Source organism: Octopus bimaculoides, chromosome 20 (genome assembly GCF_046866305.1).
Source record: "Octopus bimaculoides isolate indiv1 chromosome 20, ASM4686630v1, whole genome shotgun sequence".
Taxonomy (NCBI): Eukaryota; Metazoa; Mollusca; class Cephalopoda; order Octopoda; family Octopodidae; genus Octopus; species Octopus bimaculoides.
In genome coordinates, this window is record NC_142947.1 from 17,521,745 (window position 1) to 17,547,068 (window position 25,324).

Sequence of the window (25,324 nt, forward strand, 5' to 3'; positions counted from 1 at the left end):
GACTTAAAGGTTCGACCTCAAGTTAAGTACCTGTAACCCTTGTGTCGCTCTGAATCAGCTTGGGAATTATGCTAATGTTACACATGTTTGAGAAATATGTAACCACATACATGTTACATTACCTAGTTGGGCAAGTGTCTGATCAAACAACCTAACAGAGGGATATATCATCATCATTTAATGTCCGTTTTCCATGCTGGCATGGGTTAGTTGATTTGACCAGAGCTAGTATAGTAACTAGAGAGCTGCACCAGGTGGCTGGATGCCTTTCCTGGTGCCAAACGCTCTACAGAGTGTACTGGGTGTCTTTTATGTGTCACTGGCACAAGTGCCTTTTATGTATCACCAGCATGGATGCCTTTTACGTATCACCAGCATGAATGCCTTTTATGTGTCACCAGCATAAGTACTTGGGTCAATTCAGTCAACTAGAAAATTCTCCAAGGCTGGTGCCTTAGCATGGCCGCAGTCTAATGATTGAAACTAGTAACAGATAAAAAAAACACACAGACATACACATGATGGTTGTAAATAAGTATCATTGTCACACAAACATTCCTTCATTTCCAGAATTCTGGAAAACCGATATGGGTTGGTGACAGAAAGGTGAGTCTGGCTGTAGAAAATCTGCTTCAGTAAACTCTAACCCATGCAAGCATAGAAAAGGGGGCAATGAAAACAATGATGATGATGATGATGGTGATGATGTATACTGTATAACAATACAACCCACTTTTAATTCTTCTTCCCCTTTTTTCAGACATGTAATCTTACCCAGTGATATTGCAAAACTTGTGCCCAAAAACCACTTAATGACAGAGACTGAATGGCGTAACCTTGGAGTGCAGCAATCTCCAGGTTGGATTCATTACATGGTGCATTCTCCAGGTTTGTGTTACTGTCTTCAAAATTTCATACTCCTTATTTCCTCCTTTAATAATTTAGCTATTTACTTTATACTACAAACAATTACTGTGTTAGTCAGAAGATATCTTATATGTTGATTACCATTAAGATTTATTGTTCATCTCAATTAAGTATCTAATTTAATTATTTAATCAACTGACTGGTTCTTTTTTTTTTTTTTTCTTATTAAAATTGTGGGTTAGTGAAAGGAGAAAGTGTGGTGCCCATAGCCCTTGTTAGCCTTCTTAGACAGGTGAAATCAGTTGAATGTATTCAGTTTAGATACATGTAGGTTGAGGGTTATAGTGTAGGCAAGGGCAGAATCCCAGTGGTTGCAGTTCTGAGAATTATGGATTGAATAAATATTTAGTATGGATCAAGGAGGTGACAAGAGGATGAGTGACATATAGGTCAAGTGGTCTTGAGAGAGGGAGGTGATAGAAAGATGAGTGTGTGAGAGTGTACAACTAGCTAGTTTGGAAGAGTAGAGGCCACTGTAATAGTGGTAGAAGAGGGAGTAAAATGATGCAGCATGTGAACTAGGGATTGAAGCATATTGATATGGTTTTCTTTTGAATGTGATCTATGCTCTTAGTGTGTATGTGTGCTGCAGCAGTAGCACTGTTCTGCTGATGTGAGCATCACGCTAATGTAAGTCTTAGATGAGCTGTTTTGAGACGTCAGCACAGCAGATAATTCTTGTTTTTGGGATAACTGATTAAACAAGACAGTAGTCTGATCATAAATCAGGAGGTGGTCTAATAGTAGTTTTGTGTAACTGACAATGCAGTTGAATAGCACCCGCCCTACTTTGCTAGATAATTTTAGCCTCACTGCAGCTATCCTTGATAGTCCAATTACTTTTACATTGTGAAACTAGTGATTCATAAATCTCAACATTTTAAACACTTTTAGGTTGACAATTGTATATTGCTGTGGGATTTCCAATTTATGACATTATTATTGCCTATATCTAATCCATGGCATGTCCCCTTTTGCTCATCAGTTTCCACTGAGTGTAAATGGTCTAGGAAAATAATTTTGTTAAAAGTGAGATTGATATTTAAAAAAAGGTACTCATATACATATGTGGGTGGATGTATGTTTGTATATGTATGCTAATAATGCATGTGTGTTCATTTAATAATTTTCTTTACTGTTATATTTCCATAGAACCTCATGTATTGCTGTTTCGTCGTCCAGTGCCATTACGTGAAAAACCGCAGCATGTGAACAAGCCAGGGGAGTAATGGCTGAATATATGTTAAAATCTCCTGAAGATGTGTATATGTCACTTACTCACTTGGCTATCTTGCCACCATCACCACCAGTAGCACCAGCAGTCAGCTACAACTGAATTTCCCAGTTTATTCTTTCAGACTGAAATATATTTCTACTAGTATTTAAAATTGGAACAAAGGCAGTTCCTGATTTAATTCTAATCCAATAATAGCATCAGTATTGAATAAGTTTTTTTTTTTTTTTGTTTCGCTTTCCAAATTAACCTTCATTAGCTTGAAGTCAAGACATCTTTGCTGGCTGCTGGTGTTTTCCCTGGAAATGTTTCTTGTCATATGTTAAGTCTTTGCCAAGTGTTGTTTCACTGAATATTTTATGTTTGATCTCCATTCCTTCTTATAAAAACTGAACAAGACAAATCATATCAACATCATACATTTTTTTTTTTCATTTCCATTTTATTTCCTTTTTTTATTTGTTTTTCTAACACAGTTGCTCACAACCTGGGCAGCAGCATTTCCTTAGGGCATCATAAGCTCTCAAAAGAACAGCAAATGTCAAGGAGACACTAGTGTTTAGTGAAATTATATTTCTTAGAAATAAAATATTTAAACCAAATACAAAAGTTATATTTTAAATCCATTTTCAAAAGAAAATTTTGTGTAAGGATTAAAATATATGAATAAAACATTGTGTTATCAATGAGTAAGAATATGTCTGATGATGCACCAAAGTCCAAGATAATTTTGTTACATAAGTCCTTACTTTCTTTAGTAATTTCTCAAAAACTTTAATGTAGAGGGTACTAGCCCATGCAAATATCTATAAAGAGGCAAATGTTGGCAGTGGCAATGATGATGATGATAGTAAATGGTTCTTTGTAGACTATGCAACTGTTAGACAATATTCAGTGACCGAGTTTTCAAACAGTGAAAATATAGACATTTCTCACCCATCAGCATGTTTTTATACATATTTCTTGAATTTTTATTCTTTTATTTCACTGGTTCCACTTATTGGGCTGTGGCCAAGCTAGAGCACTACATTCAGGGATTTTACTGCGTTCATAGTAATTCTAGCACTTATTTTAGTCTGGCATTTATTTTATCATTTGACTCAGTTACCATTCTGACACATCACTGAAACAAGTAAAAGATAAAAGATAATGCCTATGTTCTAAAGTGATATGCACACTCTACATTAGTGCAACTTTATCCAAATACACACATACATGCACATACCAACCAATTCAGATATCCACCAACCCCAAGAGCTGTCTTGATTTTAAACAAAAGAGCCTTGTCAGTTTGTTAGTGACTGACTTGAATTCTGCGAAGGAATAAACTTAAAATAAATCCCAAAGAAAAAAAACATACATACCTGACAGGCTTCTGCACAGTTTTTGTCAACTAAATTTCACTCACAAAGCATTGGTCAACTCAAGGCTATGGCAGAAGACACTTTCCCATGATGCCATGCAGTGGAATCAAGCAAATTGGAGCCATAATTATAGTATTTGAATTTTACCTTAAACATAGGCTGGAATGTATGGAGAAAAGTAACCCTTGTGTTATGTTGAAAATGCTTAAGAGAAATTGTAGACAAACTCTAAATGCAAATTTACAAATTTCAACCAGTTGCAAAATAATACTACTGCTATGGAGAGGTTGTAGAACTTCTTACATAAAGTAATATGCACGTTTATGCAGTTTGGTATTGTCTTGTCAATTTTGAAGTCTTTCCTTTTGAAAAGACAAAATTTAGTTGAAAGTTCATCACTGTCAAGAAAAATGTGTTTAGATTCATAATGAATTCCAGAAATTCCTGTCTCTTTAATGGTGATTTGGCAATAAGTGAGGAAGAATAGTGATGGACTGTTCAGAGGCAGCATGGGAAGTTTTGTGAGTGCTGTGCTGTGTGACTTGATAGGTTGATATATTTTGGAAACATTGAAGACTAGGTGTAGATATAGCAGTGGAAAGTTAATTTTGTATTTAGGTAGCTTTGGCTGTAGCAAGAAGGGGTGATTCACAGTATCCAAATAGATCCCTGCTGGCCATTTTGCTACAGAAATAGGGTAAATGGATCCCTTCTATGTAACCTTGCATTGGAAATTGAGCAGAAAGATCTGGTGTCATTGGCATGTCTGATTTTAAATTCAATATAATCATTAATGTTCAACTTTCAATTAGGCAGTGCCAAAACGGTTGTGCCATAACATATCATACACAATTAAATCTGCCATTCAAAGACAACAATGGCCCTGCTGATGAGTTTCCACAATGTTTCCAGGTACCAAATTTAATTCATAAAGATTTGGTCAGTCAGAGGCTATATTAGCAGACATTTGTTCAAAGCACTGTGCAATGGGATCAAATCCAAGACCATGTTTCAAAGTAAACATCTTAGTTAGCAATCACATCTACTACTTTCATAAGATTTTGGTTTATTCAAAAGAAGCAGAAAAGAACATTTGCCCAATGTGCTGCACAGTGGGATTGAACACCAAATCATGTGTTGACAAAGCAATCTCTCTAACCACACAGCTATATCTGTGTCTGAGTTATAAGATTAGATCTGAAACCTAAATATTTTATGAGATTATATAAGAAACCTAGTTTTTGATGAGATTATATATTCATTTATTGAGAAAATATCTTTTGTTTGTTTATGATTCTACTTATTGCTATAAAGTACCACATGAATTATTAATTTCACATAATTTTATGTAACCTCAGATAAGATAAGCAACATATGTAAACGATACCTTTATATATACAGAAATATATATATATATATATATATATATATACGGAAATGTATATATATATATATATATATATATATATATATATATAATGTATATGCATAAGCTGATTAACTTTTTCTAAGATTATTAGTCTTAGCAGAAACATTTAAAAACATTGTGTTCCTCTAATACACATATGTTAATACTTAATGATCTTTTAAGCAACCTGAAGGTGAAATTGTTCATCTTAAAAACCAGATGGTCTTGTGTTTTATGTATGTGTGAACGTATGGTGATAACATGTATAACTTGTAATAGCAGTGGGTCCTTCCTACTCATCATCTTCTGTCTTTCACACTAAACCCTACACTATTCTTTCCTTCCCTTCTGTTCTTTTCGTTATTATTCTGCAACACTGTCTTTTTTTTTAATCCCTCCACAACTCCCTTCTCACAACAATAAATTCATTCCTGTAGTTTCTCTCAACATCTCGCTTAGAGTTATCACTCTCTCCCCTATCCCCTCTTTCAATCTTGGAGGCTGTTTGACCTTGTAAGCTACAAAGTGACCTCACTGATCCTGGTGGCATGAAGAAAAGCACCCAATATACTTTATAAACTGCTTTGTGAGCTGAACAGAGACAACACAGGGCTGAGAAAACTCTTTAGTCTTGCTGAAGGCAAGACAACTTCTATAATGCTGGTGCTATAAAGAATACACCTAGTACACTCTGTAAAGTAGTTGGTATTAGGAAAGACAGTCAATCATAGAAACCAAGCCAAAACTGAAACCTTTTAGATCCTGTTGATCTGTCGAACTCATTCTAGCATGGAAAGTGAACATAAAAACAAAATGATAATGTATACATGCACACATGTATATGTGCATATATATATACACACACACACACACACACACACACACACACACACACACATCTGTGTTTTCTGTTCACAAAACGTTTTTACATTGAAGTTGTGTTGAAAAATAACCTAAACATTTGTCTTGTCCTGTGACCGTAACTGAAATTGTTTTCGGTGACATTAAATAGACACAAAAGAAATATAGGAATGGTACATTAATAATAGCAATGCAAAAAAAAAAAAAAAACAAGACAAGACAAGTGATGGTACTTGGTACTTTATTCAGATTTGGACATTCCAACTATTGGCAGAACTTAGGACATTTGATTTTTTTTTTTTACAATGAGGAAAATTTATGAAAAATACATTAAAATCATTTATTAAACAATTTCAAAGAAAGACAGTAAGAAATTGTTTCTGAAATATATGTAGAGATGTTATGGAACTGTTTGAAAGAGTTGGAAAGCTATGCAAATTGAATATATTTGCATTGAATGTATTTAGAAATGTCAGAAATATTGGATCAAAGTGCATTTCTAAGGATTCTTTTTCTTTATTGTTTATATATACATATATATATATATATATATATATATATATACATACATATACACACACACACACACACATATATATATATATAATCAACAAAAGCAAATTGCTATAACCGAGGTATTAAAGAATTTTTAAGATGTAACTGAGCTAGTGTTGTGTTTCACAAGCCATTGAAACAATTTAACAACTGACTGTTAATAATTGCTCTAAAGTCTTTATATATATATATATATATATATATATATATATTATTATTATTATTATTATCACAACAGGCAAAGAGCTAATTGGTGCTGATGACAGCAATACACAAAGCCTACTTTTACTCTTTTCTTTCATTCAAATTCTTCTCTGGTATTCCAATCTACAATCCCAGCTGAACAATATAGCATTATGTAGCAAAAATGCTATCAACAGACAGATGATTAGATTTTGCTGTCAGGAACGTTTAATAGTTTGTCAATGGATTTTATTTGTATTCTGTGTACATTTGCATGTATGTTGGAGTGTTTTAATTTCATTGTTTAGATCCCCTGGAGCTAATCAGTCTCGTTAATGATGTTGAAAGAAAACTGTAATAAATAAAACAAAAATATATAATAGTAAGGAATTATTTTAATAACTTTTTAAAAGAATAAATTGCAAATATTTAATAAATGTGGTTTAATATGAGTTTACACAGACTATTAATTTCATCTTTTCAACTGGCTTGGGATAGTAAAAGCTAATACAAAAATATAATGATATACCTCACATTTGTTTTGACAAATCAATGTTTAATTTGCTTGATCAATGAAACTATTGAGTAGAGATCATCCGAAGGTGCTAGATAGCAGTAGCGTTAAGACATAACAGTTTGGTATTTATTTCATTCATTTAAGTGTGGTATTGATGAGCCAACAAGAAATCTACATTATCACTCAAACTGATCACCTTTGTACTGCTAAACCTTTCACAGTGAACTTACTAATCTTTTATGTATTTAAGTTTGAACTGTAAGGACAATATACCTTATTCTAATGGGAAAATGTTTAGTGAGTTATTCTTTAATTATCTGCCTTCATCTATCAACCTGAGCAGAAAAACTTAACAATAAAAACAATTGTATAAGGGGATGCTAAGTTCCTGACTTTGGATTAATGAAAATACAGGAGGATGAGTTAATTATGATTTTATTCAACATATTCCCCTCTCAGATCCATACACTTATTGCAGTTGTTCTTCAGTTTTTCTAAGCCCTATAAAAGAAATCTGAAGGTTGGGTCTCCAACCAGAAACTTTCATGATACCCTTAAAGCCAAGAACTTTTCAGCATTGCCTCATAACAGCAACAATTTTAAAACAACAATAACAAAAGTGAATACTATACTCAATATATATATCTGTTCAAAAGGTGAATTCGAGGATTTCAGTATGTCTAACTTAAGTAAATTCATCTGAAAGAGGCAATATCTAACAGAAGTATATAATAAAATAAATTTAAAATTTTAAAGAATTAAAAACAAAACAAAAACTCTCAAACTTACATATTTAACTTTGCATTACAGAATATACCATATTTGCAGCAACTAAAAGTACCAACATCATATCCATTCGAGGTAGACTGGATCCTGCAAAAATTTTTATTTGTCTTTATCATTTTGAAAATACAAACTGTTATTTCTAATTTGTGTCTCATACCTAGTAATCATTATGTTCACACTACATCAAGAGATGCAGCATTTTTATTTTTATTTTTTCATTTTACAATAGGTATTCCTAATGTAATGCAAATCTGGTAAATTTAAATAGTCGTCGTCATCATCATCATCATCATCATCGTCATCATCATCATCGTTTAACGTACGCTTTCCATGCTAGCATGGGTTGGACAATTTGACTGAGGACTGGTGGACCAGGTGGCTACAGCAGGTTCCAATCTGATTTGGCAGAGTTTCTAAAGCTGGATGCCCTTCCTAACGCCAACCACTCCGAGAGTGTAGTGGGTGCAATTTTGATTAGTTTAAATTAGCCAGGCTATGTTGAACTCTGTATTTCATTTAATCTGATACTTGATGGTGTTAAAATAATTAATCTGATATTTCTTAAATAATTAATTATTTAGGAAATATCTGTTCTCTTTACATAGAGAATATACCATTTATTCTGTATTAGTGTCTACTTACCATTGACTTTCAGTGCCATTGGTCTGGAAGTTTCTGGACGTGGTGTCTTCTGAACAGTACACCTGTATAGGCCAGTGTCCCAGCCACGAGGGATGGTCACATATAAGGTAGCAATTGAATTACCAGCACTGATGTAGGTGTTGATTAGGTAAGCTCTTCTTGATATATCATTATCCACCTAAATAATAATTAGAAATATATAACATCATCAACAACAATGTCATCAATCAATCAATAATTAAATCAATATCTATTTCAGCCAGGTTGAGATAATTAGAGTCAATTGATCAACAACTTCTAAGCAGAATTATCCATCACTGGGTCATTAACCTTTACCTTTACAGAAAGTGCCTCTCAAAAGTTATATTAATCATAGTAAAATAAGATATATGTTGTGATTAGAGGGAAGTTCTAAGTTTTTGAGTAGGGAACATTTCTTATTTTATAAATTTTATTAATTGCATTTTCCTGACAGTGGCCAGGAGAATAAAGAGGAGATAAGTAGAGAACAGAGAGAGAAAAAACACTAGAAAATAGTAAGAGCGACAAAGGAACAAAAAAAATATAAACGTATATACAATTACACAGATAGATAGATAGAGAGAGAGAGAGCTCAACAGTTATATTTGATTAATTGATAAATATAATTACCCAGATTGCTTTCTTTGGAGGTTCAATGGTAACAATATCTCTACCATCTTTAGAAATAGTTATGGCATATACTTTTTTGGCGTACTTTTTGTCTATACATGTGATCTTCACTTTTTCTTTTCCTCCGGCTATTACTTCACCAGGAGATATTACAATGTCAACAGATTCTGAAAAAAGAAGATGGAATTATATAACAGATGAAGTAGAGAGAGAAGCTGTGAGTTGGTCAAAAGGTTTTGAAGGTATATATAAATATAGATGCAGGAGTAGCTGTGTGGTAAGTAGCTTGCTTACCAACCACATGGTTCTAGGTTCAGTCCCACTGCATTGCACCTTGGGCAAGTGTCTTCTACTATAGCCTCGGGCCGATCAAAGCCTTGTGAGTGGATTTGGTAGACGGAAACTGAAAGAAGCCCATTGTATATATATATATATATATATATATATATATATATATATATATATATATATATATATATATATGTATGTATATGTTTGTGTGTCTGTGTTTGTCTTGCCAACTTCGCTTGACAACTGATGCTGGTGTGTTTACATCCCTGTAACTTAGCGGTTTGGCAAAAGTGACCAATAGAATAAGTACTAGGCTTACAAAGAATAAGTCCTGGGGTTGATTTGCTTGACTAAAGGCAGTGCTCCAGCATGGCCACAGTCAAATGAATGAAACAAGTAAAAGAATAAAGAGTATATGCAGAAGGAAAAAAGGGATTAAAAAATCCAGGCAGATACCAATAAAGCATTCGGTCTTAAATAAATTTGGTTGAATATATCCAACAATCAGATACCAGTAAATGTAAGTAGAATACACACCCCAGGTAATTCCTCATGTGTGACAAGTAGATCCTAATATCATTTAGAAGAATTTTGAGAAATTCAGAGTGTTTGACAACAAAAATACGTATAGAGAAAATCACATCTTTATTTTAGAATTCACCTTATAAAACCGACAATTGTTTCTATTATATTAGCATATTTAGATATTGAAAATATTGTTGAAATTAATATTTCCGAAAATACAAGTTAACTCAATGTTTTTAAGGTGATCCAAAATAAGTTAAATTCAAAGTGAACTAAGGAAATATTACCAGTACATGAGCGCCTTGTAGGCAAGATTCAACTGGTCAGAGGACTGCATCATATTCCAATATCTGCTTTGGCATTGTTTCTAATACCAACCACTTTACAGAGTGTACTGGGTAAATTTAACATTGCACTAACACCAGTGAAATCCCCATGTAGCCCATGAGACAAAGATCCCCTTTAAATGAGTAAGCTACAGCTAGAAGAAAAGCTGTTACTCAGAGTTTCATGTTATTTCCAACACACACACACACACACATAAACACATCTCTCTTTCTATATATATATATATCTGGATGGATGGACAGATGGACAAATGCAACAAGATGGATGGATGCAACAGACTCCTATATAGTTTCTGTCTACCAATAAGAACTTGTCAGCTTGTGTTAATAAACGATAGCAATAAAAAGATTACTAACAATAACAAGTGAAATCTAAATACTGCAATTAACTGTAACTGTCTACTTGAGTTAATCTATAGTTTATTGCATTAAAGAGTCACTTAAGAGACAACTCTTCACTGAAGTCCTACATCAGATTTACTGAAAATAACTTCAAAATATGGCTCTACCAGCAGGGGCATTCCTTCATTAATAATGCTCAAAGACACTACTTGACTGCTTTATCATCATCACCATCATCCTTTAATGTGTGTTTTCCACACTGGCATGGGTTGGATGGTTTGACCAGAACTGGCAAGCTAGAGAGCTGCACCAGGTTCCAGTCTGATTTGGCTTGCTTTCTATAGCTGGATGCCCTTCCCAATGCCAATCACTCAACCTTGTGTGCTGGGGTGCTTTTAATGTGCCACTGGGATGAGCACCTTTATGTGACACCAGCACAAGTGCTTTTTACATGGACCATCCTAGACTTTAGGATGTATAACCATAGAATGGATGGTTCACATCTTGACTCCATCACCAGTGATGACAAACTGAGAAAATATTCATATTGTGAAAAAGTTCCAGTGGCTTAAATCTCGGGTCGGAACTGCAAATGCACACCAAAATACTTTTGTGCTGGTAGAAATTATTTTAATACAAATTTATATACATACATACATATATATATATATATATATATATATATATATATATATATATATATATATATATATAACAGATTTCTGTACACTCTAAAATGAATGCTAATAGGAGAGTCAAGAGTAAAAGTCTATCAGACTGACTCGATGATAAGACTAAAAGGTTTAGTCTTCACTATGGACACATAAACTTAAAGAAACCCTTTATTGATAACAAGCAGAAATAGATATACAGATAAACGAACAAAAAATAGACAGTTAGACAGACAGACAGATAGACAGATAGATAGATATATATAGACAGACAGACAGACAGGCCGGCAGATAGATAGATAGATAGATAGATGGATAGATAGATAGATAGATAGATGGATAGATAGATAGATAGATAGATAGATAGATAGATGGATAGATGGATAGATAGATAGATAGATAGATGGATGGATAGATAGATAGATAGATAGATAGATAGATAGGCTACTTTGATTAATGTGGTCTTAGGTTCCTTGTACAATAGGAAAAAGTTGGACCAGTTTTGATAATAAGTTTGCTTAATTAGAGACGACTTGGAGCTAAACAACAACTCAGGTCAGGCAAATAAGAAAAAATGTAGTAAAAAGATTACTAACAATAGCAAGTGAAATCTAAATACTTTTGTTTTAGCTATTCCAGCAAAGGTCATGCTGGAGCACTGCCTTTGCAAGATAGTCTGACTTAAATTGATTTTTACTAATAAAGTTCACAAAATAGAATAAATTTTTCTTATTATTTTTAAAAGAATTTTTAATTTGATGAATCAGTACTAATGGTCCTTTACTGGGCTCATCAGTTGAGTGATGATCTAGTGGTGACTTATTTAGGTTGAGTGACAATATAGGAGTGACATAGCTGAAGCTGAGTGACACTGTAGCAATAACTTAACTGAGATTGGGTTGACATAGGGATGACATACTGAGGACGATGTGGATAAGTAATTTAGATGATTTTGAATAATGATGTAGTGGCTCCCTTACTGTGGTTCATGGTGGTGATGTTATTTAACCACAGGCCAACCTTGACTGAGGAAGTCAATAATCAAAGCTTTCCAGCCTTGATCATCCAATCTTTTATTCAGACATAGTGTATCTAGGACTACATTATCCAATTTACTTTTCTTACTTGAAGACATTACAGTGCTGATTGAAGAGAATTTGCCTGCTATTTTTAGCAGGTTAAGTGACTATATAAAAGCTTCCTCATTGTCTCTTTCTGATAGATTTAATTAAATTCCACTCATAACAGGTAATTCCAAAATAAATTAGTAACCATCAATATAAACAAGTATTACGGAATTTAGATCCAGTTGAACTAATCCTGGATTAACAGCAGTTATTTTATCTTCTAATATCATGCCATCATGAGGATTATCTTTTAGGAAAAAAAAAACAATGAAAATTTACGAACAATTACTGTTATATGAGATCTCTTTGATCAAATTGTTGCTGTAGTTGTTTACCTCCAAATCAGCTCTGATCTGGCAAACTTATGATCTAAGGTATTCCAAATTCGATCATCCTTGCTTTTCGTGTATATCCAAAACCGTATTTTTAAAGGGTAAGGAATGATTTGAGGTTCTTGTAGGGCAAGGGGCCTTGTAGGTTCTTCCTCATTGGCTGAGGTTTACTATTGATCAATAAATAGTGAGTAATGTTATTGACTGTTTAAACATCAAAGTAGAAACCATAGAATGCCTGGGGCTTGGTGTGGTATTTGTAAAATGGAAACTAAGTGATTTGTAAGAAGGCCATTCCGGCATTCTGGTGTCTTTGGGTAGAAAAAAAAAAATCCCTAAAATATATCTTGAAAATGATAGAGAAGTTTCCCAGACGAGATTTGGTCTGCTACATAGAGCAGTTGCGTTGCTGATATTGGTGAAAACAACAACGACAGGAGGAGGAGGAAGAAGAAGAAGAAGAAGATAACAACAATAATAATCCTTTCTAATATAGGCACAATATGAGAGAAATTAGTTGATTACATTGGCCTTAGTGCTCAACTGATGCTTTTTTTTGTCAACCTTGAAAGGATGAAAGGCAAAGTCGATCTTGGTGGCATAAAAACAATAATAGTAATGGTTTCAAATTTTTTTTGCTGCCCAGTGTAATAATTTTATCTGTTATAGGTACAAGACCTGAAATTTTGGAGGACAGGGCTAGTCAATTGCATTGACCCCTTAAAGGATAAAAAATAAAGTCGACCTTGGTGGAATTTGAACCCAGAACACAGAGACAGATGAAATTCTGCCAGCTTGTTGCCTTAAAGATAATAATAATAATAATAATAATAATAATAATAATAATAATAATAATAATAATAATATGATGTATCAATACCAACAGATGACAACGTCGTTTCTCTAAAAGAAATGGAGAAACTTTCAAAATACGAAGACCTGGAAATAGAGGTAACTCATATGTGGAGTCTAAAAACAGAAACAATTCCTATCATAGTAGGTGCCTTAGGTATAATAAAAAAAATATTCAGACAAATACATAACAAAAATATCAGGACTTACAAATATATATAACATACAGAAAATAGCACTGCTAGGCACCACATGCATCCTACATAAAACACTTTCAATACAGTAATTATAAGAGCATCACAGCAAACCACAGCACATACCCAAGGCACACAGAGCTGCACTCGGTAGTGCACTGAAAGCACATTATAATAATAAGACTTCTGAGTAATAATAATAATAAAAATAATAAGTAATGCATATAATGCAAAGATCCTACGAGATTTTATGATTCAGTGCGGCCATGAGATAGAGAATAGGAAATCAGACATAGTGTTAATTGAGAAAGAAAGCAAACGATGCTGGATCATAGACATAGCATGCCCAGCTGACAACAAGGTATGCGATAAGGAAGAAAGAAAAGTCGATAGATCTGATAGGTTAGCTTGGGAGGTTAAGCAGTTGTGGTCGCTGAAAAAGGTGGTAGTTGTACCAATAACTGTCGGGGCCCTGGGAACAGTGAGTAAAAATCTTGAGGAGTACATGGAACAAATAGGGTCTGCAATAAGGGTGGCACACTTGCAGAAAACAGCACTGCTTGGAACCGCTTGAATACTCCAGATGGTGCTCAAAAAATAAGGGGTGTTACCTTAGTTCACTGGTAGTGAACAGCTGGCACCGTAGTACATCTCCAGCATTAGAAGCTGTGCAAAGACAATAAAATAACAAGTATAATTATTATTATTGTTGTTGTTGTTGTTGTTTCTTTTATTTTCCAAAGGGGTGTTTGATGGAGCACATTACAAGGACAGTTTACAAATCATGTATGTGGTGGTGGGGAGGGTTTACATAAAAGAGCTGAGGAGGAAGCGATAAAGGTGGCTGTGTGGTAAGAAACTTACTTCCCAACCACAAGGTCCTGAGTTCAGTCCAACTGCGTGACCCCTTGGGCAAGTGTCTTCTACTATTGCCTCAAGTCAAACAAAGCCTCGTGAATGGATCTGATAGACAGAAACTGAAAAGAATCCTATTGTATTCATGTGTGTGTGTGTGTGTGTGTGTGTGTGTGTTTGCATCCTCATAACTTAACAGTTTGGCAAAAGAGACTTATAGAATAAGTAGCAGACTTTAAAATGAAGTAAGTACTAGGGTCGATTCATTCAACTAAAAATTCTTCAAGGTGGTACCCCAGCATGGCCACAGTCTAATGACTGAAACAAGTGAACGATAAAAGATAAAAGATTGTACAAAAATTATGTGAATAAATAGATGATGCAGTTCTTCTGATACAGGAAAGCTTCCAACAAGAGCCAATCAAGGAACCCTGAGAATCCAGGATCACTCTGACCATTAGAGTAATGAGCCCTCACCTAACTGTTGTTCTTCAAGCTACAGGCACATCTTTAGAATAGTTCCATTCACCCTAACCGTTTTTGCCTCCGTTTCTCACCTTTTGACAAATTCGCTGGTTGAGAGCACTTCCCTCTTTATCCACACTTTCTTTTCTGATTGGAACTTGAGAAAGTTAATAAGGGCTTGACTAAAGAGGTGTCTGAATTCAATCCCTTCAGCTTTGTCCACTACACAAGCTCTTTTACCATAACCACTACACGGAGAAATACTACCTGTCTGGCATTGTGAAAGGCAGGTGATAGGCTAATCCTTTTGGTAGATTTGCTTGTTAACTGGATTTGTCCTTCACTCAACGACAGCTGTTCAATATAACTTCATAGATCAGTAATGCTCAGACACTACATGAGTGTATATAGAGATTTTGTCACTCTACATGTATCTCAGGCAATTCTGACCAGTGGCACTTCTGTGCCTGTAAAGTTTATCTTGAATTAGTTGTGCTCCATGGTAACACTGCCAGGCTAAAGGTTTCTGGAACTTACCCATTATAGACTCTGGACTGAGCTAGTTTCCCCTTGTCAAATTCTAGAATTTTCCTCAGAACATCATCACTCTTATTCACCATGTAATGGAGTGGTTACCGGAATGTAACGGTTATTGTCTATGCTGAAAGCAAAGATGGTGATGTTGATTCCAGCAAAAGAAAGACAGTAGCCGAAGTTGTAAATAACATATTTATTTCTCCATTACACATCATCATTTCCTAACCTTGACGACTGGGTGTATATAAAATAAATCAGGTAAAAGTGAGTTGTCTTTTCTTGTCTGAGAGTGTATGATGTTAAGTTTACATATTCTTGTTGTTACAGCAGCAGGAATGAGATAAACAGAGTGATGTTTGTTAGAATGGTGCTAGTGAACAACAAGTGAGAGACAGGAGAGGGAAGATGTATGGTGAAATATCATAGCTGTCACTTGCCACACAGGATTGCTTTCTCTCTCCCTCTGTCTGGTCTGCCTGGAACTGCTTGTATTTATAAGTATGCAGACTAGCTAGAAAAAGAGGTATACCGTTGTAACTGTGACTAGTCTCCTGTGGGTTAACTTACTTTATCTATTTAAACTTTTTGTAGCCTAGAAGGGTTATGGGTCAAGAGGAAAATGCATCAATCAAATGTTGGCAAGGCTATAGGTTGAACGAAATGATGTTATCCCTTGACAGAACAATAAGGCTGTATAGTTAAGGAGAAATTTACTGATTCAGCTTCGAAACTCAGGTAGGGCCAAGCAAGGTCTCTACATTACTCCCCACAAGAGAGTTTCTAAGAAAAAGAAATGAATGATCTAGGAAAGAAATATGAGCAAAGGACAAAGTTCTCACAAAACATAGGACCTATGCAGCCGCATGTACAAAGAAAATGCAAAAAAAAAAAAATTATATACAGTTATACAGAAACAAATGAATATATGTTAAAAACTGATGAAGCAGAAATGGAAAAAATGCAACATTTCAGGACCAAAGTGAAAAATCAATGTTCAGAATTGTGTAACATATCAGTGTGGATGGATGTGATGCAAGGCTGAGGCAGTACGCTAGTGCAGTGATTACAAATACAGTGCTGAATATACCAGTGACTGAGGCAATGCTGAATATGCCAGATGGTGCATGAGATGTTAAATGCCTTGAAATGAGCAGCAGTGAAAGTTAGCATGCTGGCATGTTGTAAAAGACAAACAACTCCCTGCATAAAATATGTGACAGATGAAGGGTCCAATAGAGGTAAGTCATGTCTACAAGGGCACAGAGAGCATGAGAAAGAAGCAAGAAAGGCATGGTGTAGTGCATGAATGTGACAGTGTAATCATGCAGGTATATGTTTGAAAAAAGAAATTTTTGCAAACAAAATATAATACAGTTAAAACATATGAACAAGGAGAAAAGGGTCCTGGAAAGTGAAAATAAACATGCATAAATGCAATGCAAAATGTTCAAACAATGGAAAAAACATGAATGCATCAAGAGAAAGAATATAACAGATGCAAGAAAAGGCAAGTACACGCAAATGAGAAAATGAGAGGCATTTAGGGCCAGTTCATATATATAGAGCCTTACATAGTCTCTTGGGCCAATGGACATGATGTGTGTGGAGCAGTGTGTGTAAGAGGTCCATAGCATGATAACCAGCCCGATACCAAGGCTCATGCTACAGAGTAAGAGATATGAATTAGCAACATGGTATCAGGACAGTGAGTGAAAATGAAAGTGTATCTGAGACTGACGGGCCAGGGTCCGACGAGATTGAAGTAGATGTAATGGAAGTGTGTGTGTATCTGGTGAAATGGAGATGACGAAAGGTGCATGAATGAGGATATGCACCATCAATGTTGGGCAGCTGAGATGATAGAGTAAGCAGAACTTCAAAGACAGGTCTTCAATGAATCAGTGGGACGAAGAGATGAGGCAAAACTGTTGAGACATCACACAGTATCTGCAAAGGTTGGCACAGGTGAATATGGAATTTGCTCATGGCAAATTTGAGAGATGTCTTGAGTGAGTCCAGGGGAGGCAAGACGTTTGCAAGTGTTGCTGATGAAAGGACTGTAAAACAGCACCTATTGCAGTGTCTGATGCATCAACCACAAGTGAAAGCTTTGCATCAGAGACACAGTGTGCAAGGAGGGATGCTGTAGAGAGAGTGTTTCACAGCGCTGAAAGCTTTGGTTTGAGTAGGAGTCAGCAAAATGGTTTCATTCTTCTTACATCGGTTCTTGAGAAGCTCGGTGAGTGGAGACAGGAGTCCAGCACAGTGAAGAATGAATCAACGATAGAAGTTAAATAAGCTGAGGAAGTGGCATAACTGGCGAAAGGGAGTCAGAGGAGAAATCTGAGGAAACAGCGAAAGGATTTGTAGAAGGTGTTACCTTGGCCATAGTTGAAAATGGGTTAGCTGCCTCAGTGATTCTGTCTGCCACCTTGGCCAGTTCATTGATAGAGGCTGATTCCTTGGTAAGATGTCAGTAGGATCTGTGTGTTGGAAGGCAGACACTTGAGGAAAGGTTGTTTAAATATATCATCTGGTAAAGTATGATCCCCCAGAAGTTGCTTCATCTGTCACAAGAGCTGTGACGGAGTTTTATCTCCCAACTTTTGGGATATCAAAAGCTGGTGTAGTAGCCATTGTTCAGAGTCAGAGGTCCTCTTAATGAGTTCCCTCTGAAAAGTGTTGTAAGATACTGAACCTGGTGGGACCATAATCAAGTCCCTGACCGCCATCATTATTTCTGGCGAAAGGACACCGATCAAATGAGTTAACTTCTGCCATATCCAAGGCATCAAAAGTACTCTTTCCTTCTACTTAGAAAATCAGTCAGGCCAGACCTTTTCAGCTTCGCCAGTCTCGCCACTCTTATTCATATTCCAATAAACATAATAGAATACCACACCTTTCTCTCTCTCTCTCTCTTCACTGCCTCGTCAATTAGGCACTTGGGGAAGATAATGGGAGCTAGGTAACAAAAGAAAATACCAGTCTTCAAACCTTTTATCTGAATCCTCCACATAACCTGTTTTACCATATCCACTAGCAGAGAAAGAGAAGTCTCCCTTCCCTGCCAAAAGAAGGTGGGGTGTCAATTTTCATACCAGACTTGGTGGACTGTCAGATTTGTAATCAGATCAGTGCAATGAACTTTTAAATCTTATGTATCTTGTTTTAATTACCTTGTGTTTTATTAAACTTGTTTATTTATTCTGTATAATTATTTCTTCTTTTATCTTTTAGACCTCTGGAGGTATGCTTTGACTGAGAAGACCAGGCAAATAAAGTGAATCCACAGCTGTAACCTACACCAGTGTCGCATAACCAGCCCACTCAAAAGTACCTTGGATCATAGGGCGACATGCCGTGCTTGAGGAGACCTATTGAGTCAAGTACATCAACATCAACATCAACAGCGATATCAAAATTAAATCACATGGAAATTGTAGTTGTGAGCCGCGTGCCGGTAGCATGTAAAAAGCACCATCCGAACGTGGCCGATGCCAGTGTTGCTTTGACTGGCTTCTGTGCCGGTGACATGTAAAAACCACCATCCAATCGTGGTCAATGCCAGCTCCTCTGGCCCCTGTGCCGGTGGCACGTAAAAAGCACCCACTACACTTTCGGAGTGGTTGGTGTTAGGAAGGGCATCCAGCTGTAGAAACACTGCCAGATCAGACTGGGGCCTGCTGCGGCCTCCTGGCTTCCCAGACTCCAGTTGAACCGTCCAACCCATGCCAGCATGGAAAACAGATGTTAAACAATGATGATAAAGATGATGATGATCTTTTAGCTTTTATGTGGTTCAGTCATTGGACTGCAGCCATACTGAAGCACTACAGTGAAGAGTTTCGCTTAATATATAAATATAGCAAATCAATTTACATTATCTATAGTGATCCCTAGTTAATCGCCCCCACCCCCACTTTTGCTACCATTAGACAGACTTAAACTATACTTCTATTGTAACAATCAATAATAAAATAAATTGACAGGATGCCACACACCCCAGTATGTGGTATCTCCTAAACAGAATTTAATGATTGAATCACAAAATAAACAAATGAACAAATAAAGAGAGTCAGATTAGATTAATTGCCATACAAAATATACAAGTAGCTAGATTTTCCGCATTTTAAATAAGTACTGATTATATAGAGGTGAGAAGATGATAAATATAATTATAGATTATTGTAGATGGAGTAGTTAGATGAAGTGGAGAAATTGCAATGATTAATTAGTCTCTATCTCTGTTGTTGTGATTGAATACTTTAGACATAGGTATGTGATTGTTAGCATCTTTTACTCTTTATTAATTACCTAACATCCATGCAATAAGATACTGACTTTCAACTTGGCCTCAAATTGAGGGATGGGTATAATTGATTATATTAACTCCAATACTTCATTAATGCTTTATTTTATCAAACCGCATAGGGCTAAAAGGCAACATTCACTCTGGTGTAAAGGCTATATTGAAATAGTGATCTTACAATCTGGCATCTACCATTATTCATAATAATAATAATCCTTTCACTATAGGCACAAAGCCTGAAATTTAGGGGGAAGGGGCTAGTCAATTACATTGACCCCCAGTACTTGACTGGTACTTATTTCATTCACCTGCAAAATGATGAAAGGCAAAGTTGGTGGAATTTGAACATAAATCTGGAAGAAATGCCATTAAGTATTTTGTCCAGAATGCTAATGATTCTACCAGCTTGTTGCCTTAAATGGTTTCAAATTTTGGCACAAGGCCAGCAACTTTTGAGGGGAGGTGGAAAGTCGATTACATCATCCCCTGTACTTGACTGGTTCTTATTTCATCGACTCCAAAAGGATGAAAGGCAAGTTGGCCACAACAGATCTTGAACTCAGAATATAGAAAAGTATGAAATGATACTGAGCAGTTTGTCCAGGTGGGGGCCCAGTTAGAATTTTCTTTAGGTGAAGTAGCCCATCCTATTAAAAAAACCCTAAATAAGGATTGTTTAAAGATGATGAACAAAATGCCCATGTTTCCAGGGGTGAATTGTTCAAACCCCAAAGAATCCCTCTTAACACACAGTTTTGATGCTCACCCAGTACTTCTGTTCATCATCAGAGATGCACATACTATCAGCCACTAAGGGATATGCTCAAATAGTTATGGTCAAGCAGCTTACAAGCAAATCTATGGTATTGAGTAGACCATTTGATTTAGCTCATCTTTTACAATTATTATTATTATTTTTTACTTTTAATCTGCATGGGGTGTGTGAAGGATAAGAGATGTTACAGTTTGACTGAAAGCTTGGGGAGGGAAAGTGGCAAAGGCAGTAGCGATATATCTTCATGTAATACAACACAGACATTTAAATGGATAGGGTTTTTCTAAGGATGTGGGCAGTACTTGTCAGCACTATCTTTTGGATTTCTCTGAGACATGGTTCTCCTGGGATCTTATCTAGATGTTTCTGACATCCCTTTTTATCATACTTAGGGCATCTACAATAACAGATGTGCTCTCTTAAATTCAAAAAGTGAAATTTCTAATCAGTGCCCTCATGATAGAAAATTTGTTTTGGAAATGTGGGCTTTCGCACTTGCTGACTAGTGAATGGAAAATGTACATAAACAGACCATTTTTAAACACAACTAGAACCATTTAAAAGACGTTAACTCTATCTCTCTCAGAAAGAGTTTTTGATTCCAAGCTGACAAAGACTAGATCTTTACCTCCATTAATAATGAAATTATGTGCCTCTGGCTACCAGGTTGATGGGTCACCTATATTACTAAGTGTAATAATAGACATGAAGCCAACAGTAATTTTGTTGTATTTATATATAAATAGGTGTGTCTGTACGTGTGTGTGTGTGTGTGTGTATGTGTGTGTGTGCATATATGTTTGTATCTGCATATGTGTGCGTGAGTATGTAATATATATGTATGTATGTATGTATGTATGTATGTATGTATGTATGTATATGTACATTGATAGATCAAAAACTGGTTAATTATTATTTATGTACATTATTGCTTGTGTAATCCACAAGTTAACTTTCAAAACATGCAATTATCTTTCTCATCATCATCATCATCGTTTAACGTCCGCTTTCCATGCTAGCATGGGTTGGACGATTTGACTGAGGACTGGTGAAACCGGATGGCAACACCAGGCTCCAGTCTGATTTGGCAGAGTTTCTACAGCTGGATGCCCTTCCTAACGCCAACCACTCAGAGAGTGTAGTGGGTGCTTTTACGTGTCACCCGCACGAAAACGGCCACGCTCGAAATGGTGTCTTTTATGTGCCACCCGCACAAGCCAGTCCAGGGGCACTGGCAACGATCTCGCTCGAAAATCCTACAGGAGCCAGTCAGGCTGTACTGGCAACGGCCACGCTCAAAATGGTGCATCTCATGTGCCACCCGCACAAGAACCAGTCCAGGGGCACTGGCAACGATCTTACTTGGCTTGCCGGGTCTTCTCACGCACAGCCCATTTCCAAAGGTCTCGGTCCGTAGTCATCGCCTCGGTGAGGCCCAATGTACGAAGGTCTTGCCTCACCACCTCAGCCCAGGTCTTCCTGGGCCTACCTCTTCCACGGGTTCCCTCAACTGTTAGGGTGTGGCACTTTTTCACGCAGCTATCCTCCTCCATTCTCACCACATGTCCATACCAGCGCAATCGTCTCTCTTGCACGCCACAACTGATGCTTCTAATGTTCAGCTTTTCTCTCAAGATACTTACACTCTGACGGGTATTCACATTGACATTACACATCCAACGGAGCATACTGGCTTCATTCCTTGCGAGCTTACGTATGTCCTCAGCAGTTACAGCCCATGTTTCACTGCCATGTAGCATGGTTGTTCGTACGCATGCGTCATACAGTCTGCCTTTTACTCTGAGTGAGAGTCCCTTTGTCGCCAGCAGGGGTAAGAGCTCTCTAAACTTTGCCCAGGCTATTCTTATTCTAGCAGCTACACTTTCAGCGCACCCACCCCCACTACTAACTTGGTCGCCCAGATAGCGGAAGCTATCGACTACCTCTAGTTTTTCACCCTGGAATGAGATAGAAGTTGTTTCCTGTTTGTTTGCAGTCTTTATTGCACCTGAACATCTGCCACAAACAAAAACTAACTTGCTAGTTAACCTGCCTTTGATGTTGCTGCACCTCTTATGTGTCCATAGCTTGCACCGGGTACATCTTATAGAGTTACTACCTACTCCTTTTCTATACAAGATTATATCTTCAAGGAAGTTACTTCCCACTTGTCATTGATACAATGTAGCCAAACAGAAGTGGGAGTGAAAGACTACAAGATATTAACCTATTTTTTAGTCATATATATATATATATATATATATATATTTCAAGTAATAGTTAATCTACCAAGGTCAACTTTGTCTTTCTTCCCTCCTCTAGTCGATAAAATAAAGCATAAGTTAAATACTAGGGCTAATGAAATTAATTATGCTTTCTTTCCAAATATATGGCTTTGTGTCTATGCTAGACATCAATATTTTTGTTAGTAATGGCAGTGATAAAGTAAATAAAAGTAGAGTACTGGGCTCAATGGAAAAGGCTGTTGTCTCCTTTTTTCTCAGAGTTTTAGGAATTATTATTTACTTAAAGGAAGGTGGGATTGGGTCATATCACTGAATTATCATACCAATAGGAGAAACCATTATAAACAGCAGTGGATTGGTAAAATTATTAGAATACTCAAACAATGATGCATTTTACGTACCATCAGCCATGACTACAATTTCACTCAGTTCAGCAAGTCTTCACAAGCATAGCATATCGCCCGACAATTGAAGGGTGCTTCTAAACTGGCCAGTATTGTGACACTGGCATTGACTAATCTCACTTGGCTTGCTGGGTCTTCTCAAGCACAGCATGTCTCCAAAGGTCTCGATTGCTTGTCATTGCCTCTGTGAGGCCCAACATTCAAAGGTCATGCTTCACCACCTCATCCCATGTCTTCCTAGGTCTACTTCTTCCACAGGTTCCCTCTACTGTTAGGGTGTGACACTTTTTCCCCACACCCGTTCCCATTCACACACACACTAATACACACACACACACACACACACACACACACACACACACACACACACACACACACACACACACACACACATATACATATATATATATTAGTGGAGGAAGTACAGCAGCCATAACTCTTTTTCAGGACCACTTAGAGGAAGGGAGAAAGTTATCTTCAGATCAGATACCTGGATCAAATGCTTGAGACAGAGTAGATTTGGCTGAAGATATCCAAGGGCTAGGTGGTGTTAAAATGAGCAATAGATTAAAAAGTCTACCCCCAGATGAACAAGCATCTGCATAGCTTCCATCTACCAAACTTGATCAACTCAAAAGTTTTTTGTAGAAGGCACTTGCCCAAGATACCATTCAGTTTGATATTATAAATAAATAACTTTGAAATATTTAACATCACCACCTGGCCTTTGAGTGCTTTTAGCTGTGTCTATTCTGTTGCCAGTATTCAGATTTCGTCCTTCTATTCCAGAGCATCAAAGACAGGAGGCTCTGGAAAAGGCCATTGGTGTTGCCCTTCCTTCTCTGACTATGTAGAAGTGATTATAAATGTGTAGTTATATGGTATATCTTCAATAATGTATGCCAAAAGGAAGAAAGAAAGAAAAAAAGAAAAAAAGCAAAGGACAAAGAGGAAGACAGAAAGAAAGATAGACACATAGCTAACTAGACAGATAGATTAGCTGAGATACATTAGAGATGATTCTAATTCTCTGGACTATTACCAGGTGTCGTATTCCTAGGTATCAATAGTCCTAGACTGAAACATTCATTTCCAAACTAAGAACAGTAATGTTTATATTCACGAATCCACTGGTTTAGTTACCTTTAGTAGATAAGAACATTTTTATGCAGGAATAAAACCTCTGATGACAATTTGAGATGAAATCATCAAAATATAGTATAGATATAAAAATAGTGTGAATATCTCCATTAAAGATATGGTCAATTGTCTAAATAGACAAATATTGTAAATACACACATTAATATAACTCTGACATTTAGATATTTAAATATGTAACTAACTTTCTTGATAAATTTTGTCTCATCAGACATAGTCTTGTCCTAACTTTCTAGATATCTTACAACAATACTGTTTTAAAGATATTTGAACGACAAAGTTTTAAATTAGAGCAAACGTCTAACTAAATTAAAAAATTTCCACACTTATAGTTATAAGAAATTAAAATCATAACTTTAAATTCTTGATAGAGAAAAAACAAAAGCTTCTAAACTTTCGAATATTGGTTTCAAATATTGGCACAAGGACAACAATTTTGGGGTGAGGGGTAAATCAATTACACTGAAACCAGTGTTCAATTGGTACTTCTCTTATTGACCATGAAAGGATGAAAGGCAAAGTGGACTTCGGTGGAATTTGAACTCAGAATGTAAAGACAAAGAAAATGCTGCTAAGCACTTTGCCCAGTGTGCTAACAGTTCTGCCTGCTCGCTGTCTTTAAACTTACAAATATTATAAAAGTATTAGTTGAGTTTTAATGTTAAAATATATTTTAATGAAGGTGTTAAAAAAAAGTGTTATGCAGCACAGAAAATTAAAAAGAGAATTAGCTTAGATGAGATGCAGTTTGAGTCTGAATCAA

General features: G+C 36.1%; 2 protein-coding genes across 3 annotated transcripts in view; one reads left to right on the forward strand and one right to left on the reverse strand.

The window, feature by feature from the left end:
* The window catches only part of LOC106881628 (cyclin-dependent kinases regulatory subunit 1), a 38,976-nt gene extending 36,206 nt beyond the window's left edge, over positions 1-2,770 (forward strand). For both annotated transcript variants that reach the window (XM_089338150.1, XM_089338149.1), the window contains exons 3-4: positions 761-888; positions 2,080-2,770. In XM_089338150.1, the coding sequence (XP_089194276.1) occupies positions 761-888; positions 2,080-2,156 (205 nt within the window). In that variant the 3' untranslated portion in view covers positions 2,157-2,770. The remainder of the gene's footprint in view (positions 1-760; positions 889-2,079) is intronic.
* Positions 2,771-6,018: 3,248 nt separating this feature from the next.
* Positions 6,019-25,324, reverse strand: part of LOC106881629 (uncharacterized) — a 25,799-nt gene continuing 6,493 nt past the window's right edge. The window contains exons 2-5 of the mRNA XM_014932093.3: positions 9,129-9,295; positions 8,478-8,655; positions 7,839-7,922; positions 6,019-6,884 (exon numbers count right to left, since the gene is read on the reverse strand). Coding sequence (XP_014787579.1) covers positions 7,843-7,922; positions 8,478-8,655; positions 9,129-9,295 — 425 coding nt within the window. The 3' untranslated portion in view covers positions 6,019-6,884; positions 7,839-7,842. The remainder of the gene's footprint in view (positions 6,885-7,838; positions 7,923-8,477; positions 8,656-9,128; positions 9,296-25,324) is intronic.